Raw genomic sequence first — 17,199 nt, 5'->3', positions numbered from 1 at the left:
CTTCCCTGTGTTGGGTGTCCTCATCCTGTTCTGTTTGTCTGCATCTTTCACTGTTTAAGTGCTCTAGAAAAACCCAAAAACCCACTGCTGTCGAGTCAAATCTGATTTATAGTGACCCTATAGGTCAGAGCGGAACTGCCCCATAGGTTTTAAGGTTTTTTGCTAAAGAAAAATATTTTATCAATATTACTGAAAGGAGTTTCCAAGGAGCAGCTGGTGGATTCGAACTGCTGCCCTCTCGGTTAGTTAACTAATAGAATAAACATGACCATACACCTTTGTTTAGCTCACCCAAAGGTAGGCAGTTCAAATCCACCAACTGCTTCTTGGAAACCCTATGGGGCAGTTCTGCTCTGTCCTACAGGTCGCTATGAGTCAGATTTGACTCGACGGCAACAGGTTAATCTTTATGGAAGCAGATCACCACATCTTTCTCTCACAGAGCTGGTGGGTTCGAACCACCAACCTTTATGTTAGCAGCCAAGCATTTAACTACTACACCACCAGAGCTCCTGAGTGCTTTAGGATACACCAAAAATACCATTTTTTTCAAAGCAAGTCATTGATGTTAATCAGCTTGCTTTTTTAACTAAAATTTAAGTCTCATCCAACTAGTTTTCATTTAACTCTTCCAATACCATTACACAGTTATTACAAATAATATGCATATACTGATATTAGGGTATTGAGTAAACAGGCAGATATTGTTTGAAATATATTACTGAACTTAAAAGAATTTATATTTTACCTTCTAATAAGTAAAATAGCTCAAGGATTACAGTTTAAAATAAGCTGTAATATGAACTTATAGCAAATCTAATATTGAGTCTTTTTAAGATAGAAAGGGCAATAGATCTACACTGTGAATATGATATATTAAAGGAAGAGACTAATTATACTTTGTATGTCCAAAGCTAAGTTTTGATTATATGCTTATTCATTTTAAAATTTTACAAAACTGTTAAATTATAAGAGCTTGTAACATATAAAGTGTGCCTTCTCATGTTAGTAGTTATGGCGGCAAGATTAGCATCCTTCTTTACCTTACTAGATTATATGGATCAAGTGATTATGAGGTGGGATAATGCTGTATCAACTATAAAGCCTTAAACAAATATAAGGAATTATTATATCTTAAAGGAAGTTTTTTAAACTTAAAAATAATCATTAAAAATATAATTCTAGAGTTAATTAGGATAAACTTTGAGGGCCATTTTGTCTTTAAGAAAAATAAGGTCCGTATTCCTGAATTTTCAAATTATCTTGCAAAATAGATTTTCTGTTATAGAAATACAAAGCAATGCCTTACTGACATTTCAAGGGTAACTTGACTTTATAGGTTCATTTTCATTTGAAATGCTATTATAATCAGTCTAACTAATTCCTGTATTGTTAGCAACACAGCCATACCCAGAGCTTATATTCAGACTTGCCTGTCTAGAAAGCATAAGGCTATTTTGTAAGACTTTAGACAAAGCGAAAACCTTCCCAGAGACAGTGATCTAGTTCTGGGCTTATACGGAGATACAATATTCCCACAAGGATATGAAGGTAGTAAGGGACTGTTTAAACTAATGGAAGAAACACGACCATCCACCTGAAAACCCTAAATTTACACAATGGTAATACACGTAAAACATTCCTTTTATGTTACAACAAGCAAATTATTATGAATTATCCAGATCCTTACACATTTTAATGTAAAACGGGAGACCTTCACTTTCTTTTAGCTGCCCCATAATTTCCATTCCCCCAACACACTCACGTAAATACTCACTCACGAACTCTCTCACTCATTTTCTCTTTCTCTCTCTCTGTCTCTATGTATGTATGTATGTATGTATGTGTTCAGGCTTCCTGCCATTAGAAGTTCATCAGTGAAAAAGTTTGAGAACTAATGTAATAAAAAGATCTAGTCTTTGTTTCATCTTGAATTTAAATACCAGCTGTATAATTTATTGAGTGGCGTTTAGCAAAGTATTTAACCTTTTAGGCTTCTGTCACCTTATCTGTAAAATGATACTTAGTTCTTAGAGTTGTAGTAAGAATGAAATAAGAGAGTATCTGTAAGTTGTCTAACGCGTGGTAGGATCTTAACAAATATTAATCCTGCCTACCCATCCTTCGCTTCCTTCCTCATGTGCCATATTTTCAGAGTGTGTAATAACAGTCATTTAAGTAGAATTGACTAACTCATGGGAGAAAACAAACAACAAAAAAAAAACCATGAAAATAAATTTGCATGGGACTTTATAATTAGAATATTTTATAGTTGGAAATACTGGTTGTGTATGTGTGTTTGTGGTATTAAAACTAGTATTTAAATATAAGAAAGGAATAAATTGGTCTTGTATTATAGCCATTATTTATCATCCTGGTATAATAATTTTCTGAAGGTATGCTAATTACTTGATTTAATTTGCTTCCATAAGAAACCTAGGGATAGTGCATATCCTAGTCAGTGGAGTATTAAGCATAAGTTTCTTGGAAATGTAAATAAGTACTTTTGAAGAAAGGCAGAAACACAGGCTTCTTTGGGAATCATAATACTAAAGAACAGTTTGTCTAAGCATTTCCAACGTGAAATAATGCTTGTCTTTTTGGAAATCCATTGTTACTAGCTTGGGAACCCGTTGTTTGAATCTGCTTGGTTTCCAGCAGTTCATGGGAGATAATGATATGACATCTGACTTAGTTGATGAAGGAAAAGAATTAATCAGACGAGGTAAGATTTGTCTTTTAAAATAAATGAAGGGATAATGCTAAGAGTCAAAATATAAAATTAATGTTCGTAAAATTTTTAAAGTTTTTAATCTAAAGAAATTATAAATTAATGCAGTTTTTTTATCTTAAAATCTACATATAGCCTTCTTAGCAAAAATAATTTGAAAACATAATCATTTCATCTGTCTTTAAGAAATTCTACAATATAAATTATTACTATGTCTACAACTTGATAAGGTCTTAGAGTCATTTTTGTGTTTGCCCTGAAATGTATTTGCTAAGTTCCATACAGCCATAAAGCTCACTAATATAAGGCATCATCAGCCTAAAATTGCATGACAAATCATTCAAGCCAATGCTGTTTTCTTAGAATGTGATGATCATTAACAGTTTGTTCAAATACATAGCCCTCTATTAGATTCTAATCGCAGAATCGAGTGTATTAAATTTAATGATATTGAAGTGATCGTAGAATAGGAAAAAGAAAAAATTTAAGATTTGGGACATTGGTTCTTTGCCATTCTCCCTTCCTGCTTCTGGGGCCTTTGTATGATCATCAGTTGAATGTAAGTCAAAAAATGTATTGCAGCTCCAAAATAAGCCAGAGTGGCCTTTATGTGCTTTTATAGGAGTGAGGTGTCTAGTTGACATACTATTTCTACTGCTTTTTACGTTAATCAGACCTCATATGAAGTATCAGATCAAGTCACTGTTGGGTAAGATTTTCAAGAGTAAGATTGACAAATCAGGAAGTATTTAGAGGAAAACAGCCAGAATTATGAGTCTGTAGAACCTATCCTATGAATAAAACCACTGAAGGAACTTAGTATACAGCCCAAAGAAAGAAGAAAGGTATGAACTTAATTTAGAAGATAGGACTAAAAGAAAAGACAGAAGTTACAGAGAAACAAATTTCAGGTCACCACAAGAAAGAACTTTTCCCTTCACCAAAACTATTTAGGCAGAGGTTAGATGGCCATCTCCAACAAAAATAGTGAAGGCATTCCCTATAGAGTCCTTGCCAACAATAACCTATTATATTTGACTTTATAGTAATTTAAAATTGGTCATATCCTGATACATTCATTAACTTCAGTTACTATACTTCTAATTAAACCATGTTGTTCCAAATTTGAGACTACTTTTCTGTCTCTAGAGAAGAGAAAAAGGCAAAGGCAAGAAGAAGGTGAAAATCGAAGAAGAGTAAGTACCGTACTTATGAAATTGCTCTAGACTAAAGATTAACGTGAAATAATCATAAAAATTGTACTGATTTGGAATAATTGGTTAAGGATCAAAGACAGTAGGAAAATGACATAGAATATGTTTTTTAAAAAAGATAGTTTTAGTATTTTCAGATAGACATGTTAGAGGTTCTATAAGACTTGTTCTAAATAGTCATTGTGTTGTTATTGTTAGGTGCCATTGAGTCGGTTCTGACTCATAGCAACCTTATGTATAATAGAATGAAACACTGTCCGGTTCTGTGCCGTCCTCACATTCGTTGTTATGCTTGAGCCCATTGTTGCAGCCATTGTGTCAGTCCATCTCATTGAAGGTCTTCCTCTTTTTCGCTGACCCTCTACTTTACCAAGCATGATGTCTTTCTCCAGGGGCTGAACCTTCCTGATAATATGTCCAAAGTATATGAGACGTAGTCTCTCCATCCTTGCTTCTAAAGAGCATTCTGGTTTGTACTTCTTCCAAGACAGATGTGTTCATTCTTTTGGCAGTTCATGGTAAATTTAATCTTCTTCACCAACACCATAATTCAAAGGCGTCAATTCTTCTTTTGTCCTCCATATTCAATGTCCAGCTTTCGCATGCATATGAGATGATAGAAAATACCATGGCTTGGGTCAAACATACCTTTGTCATCAAAATGACATCTTTGTTTTTTAACACTTTAAAGAGTTCTTTTGCGCAGATTTTCCCAATGTAGTACATCGTTTGACTTCTTGACTGCTGCTTCCATGGGCGTTGATTGTGGATCGAAGTAAAATGGAATCCTTGACAACTTCAGTAGTTTCTCCATTTATCATGTTGTTGCTTATTGTTCCAGCTGTGAGGATTTTTGTTTTCTTTATGTTGAGGTGTAATCCATACTGAAGGCTGTAGTCTTTGTTCTTCATCAGTAAGTGCTTCAAGTCCTCTTCACTTTTAGCAAGTAAGGTTGTGTCATCTGCATATCACAGGTTGTTAATGTGTCTTCCTCCAATCTTGATTCCAAGTTTTTCTTTATATAGTCCAGCTTCTCGGATTATTTGTTCAGCATACAGATTGAATAAGTTTGGTGAAAGGATAAACCTTGATGCACACCTTTCCTGACTTTAAACCATGCAGTATCCCCTTGTTCTGTTTGAATGACTGCCTCTTGATCTATGTACAGATTCCACATGAGCACAATTAAGTGTTCTGGAATTCCCATTCTTTGCAATGTTATCCATAATTTGTTATGATCCACACAGTTGAATGCCTTTGCATAGTCAATAAAACATAGGTAAACGTCTTTCTGGTATTCTCTGCTTTCAGCCAAGATCCATCTGACATCAGCAGTGGTATCTCTCGTTCCCCATCCTCTTCTGAATCCTACTTGAACTTTTGGCAGTTCTCCTGTCAATGTACTGCTGCACCCACTTTTAAGTGATCTTCAGCAAGATTTTACTTGTATGTAATATTAATGATATTATTCGACAATTTATGCATTCTATTTGATCATCTTTCTTTGGAAGATCTGAAAGGACTCAACAGTGGGCTTAAAATATTCAGTAAACCTGTTGTAAACAAATGTGCTGTCATCCAGGCTTTGTTGTTCCATTTATAGAGCACAGGCAGAGTAGGTTTAGTATAATTCTTAAGGGCCCTATGATTTTCAGAATGATAAATGAGCATTTGCTTCAACTTAAAGTCACTAGCTGCGCAATAGCCCCTAACAAGAGAATCAGCCTGTGCTTTGAAGCTTTGAATCCAGGTATTGACTTCTCCTCTCTAGCTATGAAAGTCCTAGATGGCATCTTCTTCCAATATAAGGCTGTTTCATCTGCATTGAAAATCTGTTGTTTAGTGTAGCCATCTTCAAGAATTATCTTAGCTAGATCTTCTGGATGACTTGCTACAGCTTTCATCAGCACTTGTTGCTTCACCTTGCACTTTTATGTTACGGAGATGGCTTCTTTCCTTAAGCCTCATAAACCAACCTCTGCTAGCTTCAAGCTTTTCTTCTGCAGCTTCCTCACCTCTCTCAGCCTTCACAGAATTGAAGAGAGTTAGGGCCTTGCTCTGGATTAGGCTTTGGTTTAAGAATGTTGTGGCTGGTTTGATCTTCTATCCAGACAACTAAAACTTTCTCCATATCAGCAATAAGGCTGTTTCGCTTTCTTTTCATTGGTGTGTTCACTGGAGTAACACTTTTAATTTCCTTCAACAACTTTGCATTCACAACTTGGCTGTTTAGCACAAGAGGCCTAGTTTTCAGCCTCTCTTAGCTTTCAACCTGCCTTCCTCACTAAGCTTAATCATTTCTAGCTTTTGATTTAAAGTGAGAGATGTATAGCTCTTCCTTTCACTTGAACACTTAGAGGCCATTGTAAGATTATTAATTGGCCTAATTTCAATATTGTCAGGGAATAGGGAGGCCTGAGGAGACAGAGAGAGATGAGGGAACAGCCAGTTGGTAGAGCAGTTGGAACATACACAATATTAAGTTCACAGTCTTATGTGGGTGCTGTTAGTGGCACCCCAAAACAATTACAATAGTAACATCAAAGATCACTGATCACAGATCACCATAACAGATATGATAATAATGAAAATGTGTGAAATATTGGGAGAATTACCAAGATGTGATAGAGGATATGAATTGAGCACATGCTGTTGGAAAAATGATGCTGATAGACTTGCTTGATGCAGGGTTGCCACAAACCTTCAATTTGGAAAAAACACAGTATTTGCGAAGCTCAATAAAATGAGGTGTGCATGTTTGTCAGTCTGTTGATAGTGGTGTGTTATTTTCTGCTTACAGGATTTTTTTGTGTGTGTGTTTTGTTTTGTTTGGTTGTTATTAAATATTCATGTGTGTTTCTTTCCTAGGAATGGAAAGAACGTTATGGACACAGTAGAGAAGATTCCACTAGAAACAGAAGTGTTCATACTGACCCAAAAGAGTCAAACTTCTCAGATATTAGTACCAACCGGTGTAAGTAATTTATTTTCTAGTTCTCTTAGAATTTTTTTTATAATTGCTTGTATAAAGGCTGAGAACTAGGATAAAAACCATTGCCATCAAGTCAATTCCAACTCATAGCAACCCTATAGAACAGAGTAGAACTACCTCATAGGGTTTCCAAGGCTATAATCTTTAAGGAAGCAGACTGTCATATCTTTCTCCTGCGGAGCGGTGGTGGGTTCAAACCACTGACCTTTCTGTTAGCAGCTGAGCACTTTAACCACCAGGGCTCCTCAAGAATTAGGATGCCCATTCAGAAATGCCTTTGTAGAACTGTACGTGTACTTTTGTGGTGACATTCCTTTCTCACATCCCTCAGTGTATAGAAGGAAGGAGAAACTCAAAGATGCATTCTGGTAGGAGAAGGAAAACTGGGACATCAAGTGATAGTTGTAAGTGTACTAACCTAAATAATATCAGCACTTATCCCAGGTATATTCTAGGCGGATGCTTATTTCTATTGTTTACTCAGATTTTTTTTTTTTTTTTTTACTTTTTAATTAGCAGATATATGATATTCATCCATTTTTATAATAATTTATTGACTTACCACATATGTCAGGCACTTTTCTAGATATACTGCCTCAGGGTGCTCATATCTTAGTGAGGAACTGATACCAGGGATAAGCCATCTGCCACTCGAGGGCGTTAGGAAACCTTCCAAGGTCCCTGGCCTTGCACTGACACTCGGCAGAAGCCACCTCCCACTGGGGATGTGGCAAGGAAACTATTTTCGCCCAGGACGTAAGCACTAAGTAGGAGGCAGAGGTTGTTTGTCTTTGGGGAGATGCAAGATTGCTGAGAGAGCACCATCACAGGCTTGGGTGCACAGGGGCCTGCCTAAGTCTAAGGAAGGAGCAGGAAAACCGAGAACCATCCTCCACTCAGCTACAAGCTTTGCACTGAGTACCAAGCAACGTAAATCTTCTGTTGCGGGAGTGGTAGAAACATGAAGAGACACCTGCCGTCTGTGGCACAGGTGTTCAGGGCCTGCTGAGGTCTGAGAATAGAGCAAAAATACTGAGAGAAATCACCTGGCACTTGAGTCAAGACCTTACTGAGCACAAGACAATGGCAGTATGTCACTGGAGAAGTATGAAGCTTCTGGGGACTTACAGAAACTAAAGCAACAACAGAGCCCAATCCAAGCCCAGCTACAGATTAGATTGACTCAGTCCCTCAACATTAATGGCTAATAGAAGAAACGTATGCATTTTTGCATACAACTATTAATTATCTCAAACTCTACTTTCTTTTACACACAATGTCTGGCATTCAATCAAAATTATAAGATATGCAAGAAAGTAAGAAAATATAAGCCATCATCAGGAGATAAAGCAGTCAACATAACCAGACCTAGAGGTGGCCCAAATGTTGGAGTTATCAGTCAGGGACTTTGTAATAATTGATTAATATATTTAAGGATCTAATGGAAATGTTGGTCAACGTGCATGAACAGATGGGGAGTTTCCCCAAAGAGATAGAAACTATTAAAAAAGAGCCAAATGGAAATATTAGAAATACAAGTAGTCCCCAACTTACGACAGGATTCCCTTCTGATGATTCCATCATAAGTTAGTTCTGACATAAATCGAATACTTCATTTTTTTTTTTAGTTTTCATTATTATTGCCTTTTATTATCAGTATCTTTATAAATCATAACATTGAACATCTGCAAGTGAACATCTGAGAATAATAACATCAGCAAATTACATGCTGCAACATTGTATGTAGTACATATTACTAACAATAAGATGTACAAAAAAAACACAGTTGTAAGTGCAGTAGGTCGTAACTCAAATACATTGTAAGTTGGGGACTACTTGTATTTTAGTCACAGAAACAAACTTTAATGTAATTGGTTATTTGATAATTTATAATGAGAGCCATGACAGAAGAAAGCAGCCAACGCTGAGGAAACTTAGTTCAGGGAATGGAAAAGGAATTCTTCATTGAGAAAGGATTTCTGTAGTAAATCTTTAGCTGAGTATCTGGGAATGAATAGTACTTAGCCAGGTGAAAGATGTTTTAGGCAAAAGGAAGAATGAGTGGAGGACATGGTAACATAAGAGAATCTTTTGGGAAATCCAAGTTTTTCTCTGTGACAAGAGCCTAAAGTATGAAGAGGCTGAAAAGAGGGGAGACTACAGTGATAGTTGGGAAACATATTGTCATATTCAGAAGTTTGGACTTTATCTTGAAGATGAGGTTTCAATCTGGGAAGAAACATGATCAGATATTTATTTTAGTTAAGATGAATTTGATGGCAGTATAAACCATGATTTTCAGGGAAGTGAGACACAGAAACCAGTTAAGAGTCTGTTTTGGTAATGCAGTCAAGAAATGTTGAGGGCCTAAAATAAGGCAGTAATCTTGGAGATGAAAATAAGAGGATTTATTTGAATGAGATTTATGGTAGAATAATAGGAGAGGACTACAAGTTTTACTTAAAGCTAGCAAGTAGAGGGAGGATTCTATAAAGAGATTTGGAAGCTTGCTTACCATGAAGTGCAAGTTTACAGAGTGGAAAGATCTGTATGGGAGAATGGTTAAGAGAAGAGGAGCCACAAAGCCTTAGGAAGGTAAGTTAGAAACAACCTGACATGTGGTAGACAATCAACATTTGCTCAATGAATGAGAGAAAAGATGAATGTGCTTCCATGTAGGGCAGAGTCCCAGGTGACAAAAATGTAAGATATGATAGATACAATTGACTAGCCCCAAGTTTTCAAAAAGAACCATATCATATAAGTTCTTCTGAAGCTATTGGACTGCATAGAACAACAGTGTGAGAATTTAGTTGTTTGTAAAGAAACCTCTGTCCATGTGGAGAAGGCAGAGTTAGTTCCCTACATCTGTGCTAACCAATATGGTAGCCATTAGCCACTTGTGACTATGATCATCTGCAGTGTGGCTGGCATCTCATGTTGAAATGATAATATTTTGGATATATTGGGTTAAATATAATATATTTAAATTAACTTTATCTGTTTATTTTTCATTAATGTAGCTTCTAGAAAAATTAAAATTAAATTATGTGGGTTGCATTTTATTTCTGTTTGACATTGCTGCCCTGGACTCATGCCTCCCAGGTGAAAAGATTCAGGCCTTTCTTGAAAAGCCTGAACTGATTACACCTTAAAGAAAATACTAGCCAAGAAATGAGATTATATGAAAGCTGCAGCAGGCCCCTGGTCTCACTGTGGAACCAACTGAAACTTGATTTGATAATGACCAGTTTCACTATTATGATACCTTAGTTAAATATTAATTCTGATTCATATTAATTAAGTCTTTGCACTGTATCTGCTTCTGAGCTTAGCCTAGATACAAAGCCAGAGAATTTTTTTTTTGTTATTTTCTGTCATTCTATTTATAATTTTAATCTGATCTTTTTAAAACAAGACTTTATTTCTTATAGCAGTTTTAGATTTACAGAAAAATTGCACAGAAAGTACAGAGTTCTCATTTATCTTCTCCCCCTCAAAACAGTTTCCCCTATTAATACCTTAAATTAGGTTGGTACATTTGTGACAGTTGATGAACCAACATTATTAGTACCTTATTAACTGAAGTCCATAGTTTACTAGAGTTCACTCATTATATGATACAATTCTATGGGTTTTGACAAATGCATAATGCCATGCATCCACCATTACAGTATCATACAGAATAGTTTCACTACCTTAAAAATGCCCTGTGCTTCATATATTCATACCTCCTCTCCTTCCCCTCAACTCTTGGAACCACTGACTTTCTATTGTCTCCATGGTTTTATCTTTTCCAGGATGTCATATAGTTGGAATTATAAGTATGTAGCATTTTCAGACTAGCTCTTTAACCTAGCAATATGCATTTAAGTTTCCTCCCTGTCTTTTTGTGACTCGATAGTTCATTTCTTTTTATCACTGAATAATATTCTACTGTATGGATATACCACAGTGTGTTTATCCATTCACCTATTGAAAGACATCTTGGTTGCTTCCCTGTTTTTTGCAGTTATAAATAAAGTTGCTGTAAACATTCATCTGCAGTTGTTTGTGTGGACATAAATTTTTGATTCATTTGGGTAAATACCCAGGAATGTGATTGCTAGATCATATAGTAAGCCTGTTTGGCTTTGTAAGAAACGCTAATTTGTCTTCCAAAGTGGCTGTACCATTTTTCATTCCTACCAGCAGTGAATTAGAGTTCCTGTTACTCCACATTCTTGCCAACATTTGGTGGTGTCAGTGGTTTGGATTTTAGCCATTCTAATAGGTGTTTAAGGTATGTAGTAGTATGTAATTTTTGTTTTAATTTGCAATTCCCTAATGACATGTAATGTACATCTTTTCAGATGCTTATTCACCATCTATATGTCTTCTTTAGTGAGATGTGTGTTCAGATCTTTTGCCAATTTTGTAATTGGATTGTTTATTTTCTTACTGTTGAGTTTTAAGAGTTCTTCGTAATTTTGGATACAAATCCTTTATCAGATACATGTTTTGCAAAGATTTTCTCCCAGTTTGTGGCTTGTCTTTTTAGTCTCTTAATTTTAATCTGATTTTTTTCTGTGAGGCTATAGTATAACTGTAAATTAAAAGACAGTAGGAAAGTGGACATATTCTTCTTCATCTTTTTTTTTTTTTTTCCTTTCTTCCTTTGCACCAGCATCCAGATATACCAGGGCTAATAATAGGACTGAAAGAGACCGAATAGAACTCCTCCAAGATGCAGAACCTTTGGATTTTAATGCAGAAACATTCACTGATGATCCTCTTGAATCTGAATCAGGAAGGTAAGTTCCAGCTGTGTTGTTTTGGCTCTAGCATTCCTCTGTTATTTTAATAAGGTACGGACTTGACTAGGTTGAAAACAAGTGACAAATAAATAACTAATAATAAAAAGCATATTAATCAACCATTGATTGCTTTTTATACTTTCTAATGCTTTATTTTTTAAATTATAGCATACGGTGATGGCAATTGAAATTGACACCTTCATACACTACCAGTGGTATTATAAATGAGAAAGAAGAATTGAAATAGATAGCAAGAACCCTAACATTTATATGCCGATTTCTGACAATTTCATTTATGAAACATCATATTTATTTCACAACAGCTACATAACTTTTTCTGTGTGTTAGGTCCTATTCTAAGTACTTTAAAAAGAATATCTTATATTATGGCTGTAAATCCAATTGTATTTGAATCCCAGAGAGGCTAAGTAACTTGCTCAAAGTTACAGCTTGTAAACATAGGCAGTCAGGCATTCAAACCACAGCAGAGTGGTGTGGTTTTAACCAGTATGCTATGAGAAAATAACTAAAGAAAAGCAAAATATCATATCATGAAGATATTTTTTTAGCATTGCCTATTATTAATTTAAAAAGCTAGAATTTTTCATTTATATTCAACAGTTGGCTAGTGGGTATTAAATTGATTGAACTTCTTATGTGTCTTATGTATTTTACATCCCTCACTCCATCTTGCATGTATTCTAAGTTCTAAAACAATGTTGGTTAATTTATAAGTAAATCTCTTTGGGATAAGATCCATGGAGGGTAAGTTTCTCCTTTCAGCTACTGTATAGATTTTACAGTGTTTATAGATCATGTATCCACTTTCTTTTAATGTGTTTTTGTTTTTCTCTCCTCCTCTATTAATGCCTCATATAATTTCTTTATATCTACCTTTCAGGTATCAGCCTGGTGGACGATATCTCTCGATGTCTCGCAGCAAAATATTTGATGATGTCTAAAGTATGAAAGAATTTATGTTACAGTTATCTGAGGTCAACACATCAGTTCAGTCTTTATGAACATCTGTATGCCCTAAAATTTACTCTGTGCTCTGGATAAAAAGTGTCAGGATAACAAACAAGGCATGGATAATTAAATACATCCTAGTAATAATTGTTTGTCTATTGTTCATTGAATAGAATATCATCTTTCTAATAGGATTTACCTTATTTTTATGCAAATAACGCACACCTTCTGTGTTTGTTTTCCAGCCACACCCTCCCCCCCACCACGAGGCACCCTCACAAGCACCTCCATGCCAATCCTCCACCACGGTGTTGTTGTAAAAAAAAAAATTAGCATACTGCGCTTACAAAAAATACCTCACAGGGGGAGGCTGCAGCCAGCAAACAATCACAGAAGGCATGCATTATTTGCGTAAAAATATGGTGTTACATACCATTCCTTAAATATCTGCCTTAGAAGTACAGTTACCCTGGAGGGATTTAATTCATGATGAAGATCCGTGTATGTTGAGAACATGTAATTTAGTTTGGTTTAGATTAACTTTTTTCAGGAAAGTCATTTTTTTTTAAGGTCCAAGGAAGCTGTAAATCATAACTGTAGTTTTCTAATGATTTACATTTTTGTCATTTCTAAAGAAGATGTTAAAACTGTATTTCCCAAAGAGCTATAAGTGAATAAAGACCTCAAATAATAGTCATATTCACAAAATCCCTGTCTTAAAACAAGACTTACTTACCGGTCATAACAATGTAAAAAGCTCTTTTTCAACTCTGTAGGCAAATTAGTGAGGTTTTTGCATGTATAATTAAAATTATCCTTCAACTGCTAGTGTTAATATCTTTAGCATGTATAGAATAATCAGGTGACGTATTTTTTTTCAGTCTTTGGTAGTAACTGGAAATTTTTTTACACTTTTGGTATTGCTTTGTAAAAGATTTTATTTCAGAGAGAAATGTTCACCTTTGTCATTTAACATATTAATTTAAGGTTTGATCATTCAAGGAAAATCCAAAGCATTATTAGTAAATAATTGTTTTTGTTTTAATAGCCAAAGAGTCCCACAAAATTCCCTAATTTTTAAAGGTGCCTATTGATGTTTTTATAAAAAGAACATCTGATTATACAACGGGAAAAAGTGAATCCATTTACTGCTGTTACTAACCCTTAAATTGTGATTAATAGAAAGCAGAAAACTAAATTAGAATGGAAATGTGTTAAAATAACTTGTTGGTTAAACATGCTTAATATTTAAATTGATTTTTTTAAACCTCTGTGTTTAAGCCAAAGTCAGGTATTGTATTTTAAAGCACCAGTGTTTTATTGCAAAGTGAACATGGTTGAGTGCAACATGCTTGCAGAAAGTCTTTATCTCCCTGAAATATTTGCAAATTTTATAGGATCCATAATATATTGGTGACTATATTTGAGCTTGTTCAAGACAGTCCCAGTTTAACACCTATTATCGTACATAATTATTAATAGTGCTCATTTTCACTCTCAACTGTTCCAGTTTGAAGATAGACTACATGGTCACCCTAATAATATGATTGTGTGTTTGTTAAAGGTGATCTTTCTCTGAATCATAAATTTGAAATTTTTATTTTCTTCTTTAATTAGTGTCCTCATGTAATTTTTGTAAAGATACAGTTCCATACAGGTAGTAAAAAGAATAGTGTCATCCTTCTTATCTGATTTTCTTCAGTTTTTATGATCTTTGAGATTTAGATCCCCTTTAAAATAATCATCAATGAAGATTTACTCTCTGAGCCCAAGGTTGTAGAGACTGTTCATTTGAATACACACACACAGCCTTTTATTGTAAAGTGTGGTCAGAAAGCAATAGGCCAGGAGCAGAGATAATGTAATACTGTTTGTAACCTCATGATTGACTCATTGAATACCTTGGGCAAATCATATAACCTTTCAGTGCCTCAGTTTCTTTGTTTGCAAAATGAAGGTGATACTTGGTATCTACCTATTGATCTACCTCACAAAGCTATTGTGAGGGTACTGAGTTTATATACTAGCATTGGGAAAAAAAAAGTCATTAGTCATGCTATTTATACTAGTGGTACTTAAAGGTGTTAGATGCAAAAATGATCATAATAAGGCCTGGTTCCTTATTATTAAAAAGAAACTTACAAGTCCCCAAAGCAAAAACTCTGTTTGAAACAATTCATCAAAATTCCTGTGAAAATAGTGTTGTTTCTCATAAGATTTCATCATGAGATTCAGATGCTGTTGTAGAAGTAGGAGCACGAAAAGGGAAGAAATAATCCAATTACTTTTATGACTGATTTTTATAACACTCTAAGACAAATTGATAGGAATGTATAAGGGAACATTACTACTTTCCTTTATTATTAAGTTTTTATGATTGTAATAAATGAAGTATATATATACCTTCACAAACAGTATAAATCCTTATATGACTTTTGAGTTATTTCCAAAATAAGTTTTAGTTGTTTCAGTGATCCAGAACATTCAGCCTTTAAGCAGAGTTTGTCTTATAGGATTTTATATACAAATCATTTAGGAAGGTTGCCTTGCTCATTCTCTAATAGTAGACTACTCTTTGAGAGGTTAATTATCGATCTTTTAGAGGTTAGTAGTATGTCTGAATTCAGAAGGCAGTCATTTAACCCCTGAAAATGAAGAGTTTATTGCTGGAAAACTGAGTTAACATTTATTAAGCCTGATTGTGTCAAAAACCAAAACAAACAAAAAAACTGTAGTAGGTACATTCTGATTTGAAAAGCTTATAAAAATTTAATGATATTTATTATAAAACATTACTAAATTCATATACTTTACATGCAAAGTACAGTTCTTGAAGAACTAGTTCTGGCACTTTTTGATGTCTTTTTAAATCTAATAATTAACTGATTAGAGTTTTGTAAATTATTTTTTAAATAATTGTTAGATAAGAATATTCAGTAAGCTGGTAATTCACAATAACCACTGCAAAAAGTAATAATAATCTATAAATTTCATGACTCACCAGTAAATTGCTAATTACTATATCAGTAACTTGTTATTATCAATGGAGCGTTTTTGTAAAAAAAAAAAAAAAAAATCCTAAAGTACAAAATAAAGTATAAGCCTATTATTATAATTTGCTCTTACCAAATGAATACAAGGGCCTCGGAATAATTTTATCATACATGAGCCCCACACTTCACAGAAGTGGTAAGAGCTAAATCAAAACATTTAAGGGCTTTCCCTTTATAAAGAATAGATGAAAGAATTTGACAATCCAAACCTTCAAAAAGTTACCAGTTGATTTGTTCTTGGATCATATGTAACTATACCATTTGACTGAATTATCAGTTCTGAAATCTAAATTGGATCTATACTCAAATGTGGATAGGAAAGTCAGTTGTTTTTTAGTATAGTATAGCATATTAATGAAGGAATTTCATTTATCTGCAATAGTAAATCTGATTGTTTATACCTTTAATAGGTTTAAGGAATGTTCTTGATGGTTATTGATTATGATATTAAAGGAAAAACAAACTCTCTACAATTGTAATTCATGCTGTACAGTAATGTGAGTTTGTTGTACTTATGATTTGAGTGGGCCAGGCCTGAAAATTGCAAGGTTAAATACATTTGCACTACAAGGCAAAACATGGCCCTGAAAAATCTTAACACACTTGAATTTCCAAAACTGTAATGCATTGTATTATATTAAGTTCTAAATGTTAAGAAGTAAACAGATTTGGGGTTTTTGTCTTTCTTCCTCCCTGCCTCACTCCTTTCATACCATCCTTCCTCTCTGAGCCCTCTCTTTAGTGTGACTTTTAATGTGCTGACAGATTTGTCTTCCATTTGTTTTGTGTACACAGTTGTTTTAGGTGATCAGTATACTTAAAAGGAACTAGTTTTGACTACAGATCCCACTACTTGAAATAGCAGTTTGCACCTGAAGTAGTGAAACAGATTTTGCTTACAACTAAGCTGCATCTGAATGTAAATGTGAAATATGCTGGCTCAGAGTATTGTCTTTTAGGTCACTTAGGAGGGCACTTCAGTAAAATTAATTCTTTTCAGTGTAATGTTTTGGGATAAAAATAGATTTACAAAATAAAAAGTGATTGTTAAAAAATAAATAAAGGCATTAACTTTGAGATTTCATTTTATGAAGAGGAGTTCTAATAACATATGTAGTTGTCAGAATTTTCCTTAGGAGAGGTTGGAACAATACAAGAGGGTTACAGGAAGCCTTCTAAAATATGAATTCCCTCCGTGTAGGGTGGTGTTCCTTTCCACCTCAGTGACTTTTTCTTGCCCAGAGGCTTGGAAGATCAGGCAGTATTACCCTTTTCCCAAATCCTGGAGATCAGGCCCTGTGAGCCATCTCCCCTGGCAGACCAGGCTCAGGCCACATCCTCCAGCAACCCCTGCTCAGCAGTGAGAACATGCTCTCACCCCTAATTTTTTTCATTTCAGCCTGGATTTCCTAAAAGTTTTATTTCCATTTTCAAAAGATAGGTT

General features: G+C 34.6%; 1 protein-coding gene across 7 annotated transcripts in view; it reads left to right on the top strand.

Annotated features, from left to right (window-relative positions):
• Window positions 1–15,797, top strand: part of LMBRD2 (LMBR1 domain containing 2) — a 77,467-nt gene extending 61,670 nt beyond the window's left edge. For 5 of the 7 annotated variants that reach the window (XM_023739502.1, XM_023739501.1, XM_023739503.1 and 2 more), the window contains exons 14-18: window positions 2,622–2,725; window positions 3,881–3,927; window positions 6,814–6,919; window positions 11,604–11,730; window positions 12,635–12,695. In XM_023739502.1, the coding sequence (XP_023595270.1) occupies window positions 2,622–2,725; window positions 3,881–3,927; window positions 6,814–6,919; window positions 11,604–11,730; window positions 12,635–12,695 (445 nt within the window). Of the gene's footprint in view, window positions 1–2,621; window positions 2,726–3,880; window positions 3,928–6,813; window positions 6,920–11,603; window positions 11,731–12,634 lie in introns of all 7 variants that reach the window. The other 2 variants (XM_023739506.1, XM_023739500.1) reach the window with 1 other exon arrangement.
• The last annotated feature ends 1,402 nt before the right edge of the window (window positions 15,798–17,199 follow it).

Source organism: Trichechus manatus, unplaced genomic scaffold (genome assembly GCF_000243295.1).
Source record: "Trichechus manatus latirostris isolate Lorelei unplaced genomic scaffold, TriManLat1.0 scaffold00135, whole genome shotgun sequence".
NCBI lineage: Eukaryota > Metazoa > Chordata > Mammalia > Sirenia > Trichechidae > Trichechus > Trichechus manatus.
This window is presented reverse-complemented; position numbering and strand designations above follow the sequence as displayed.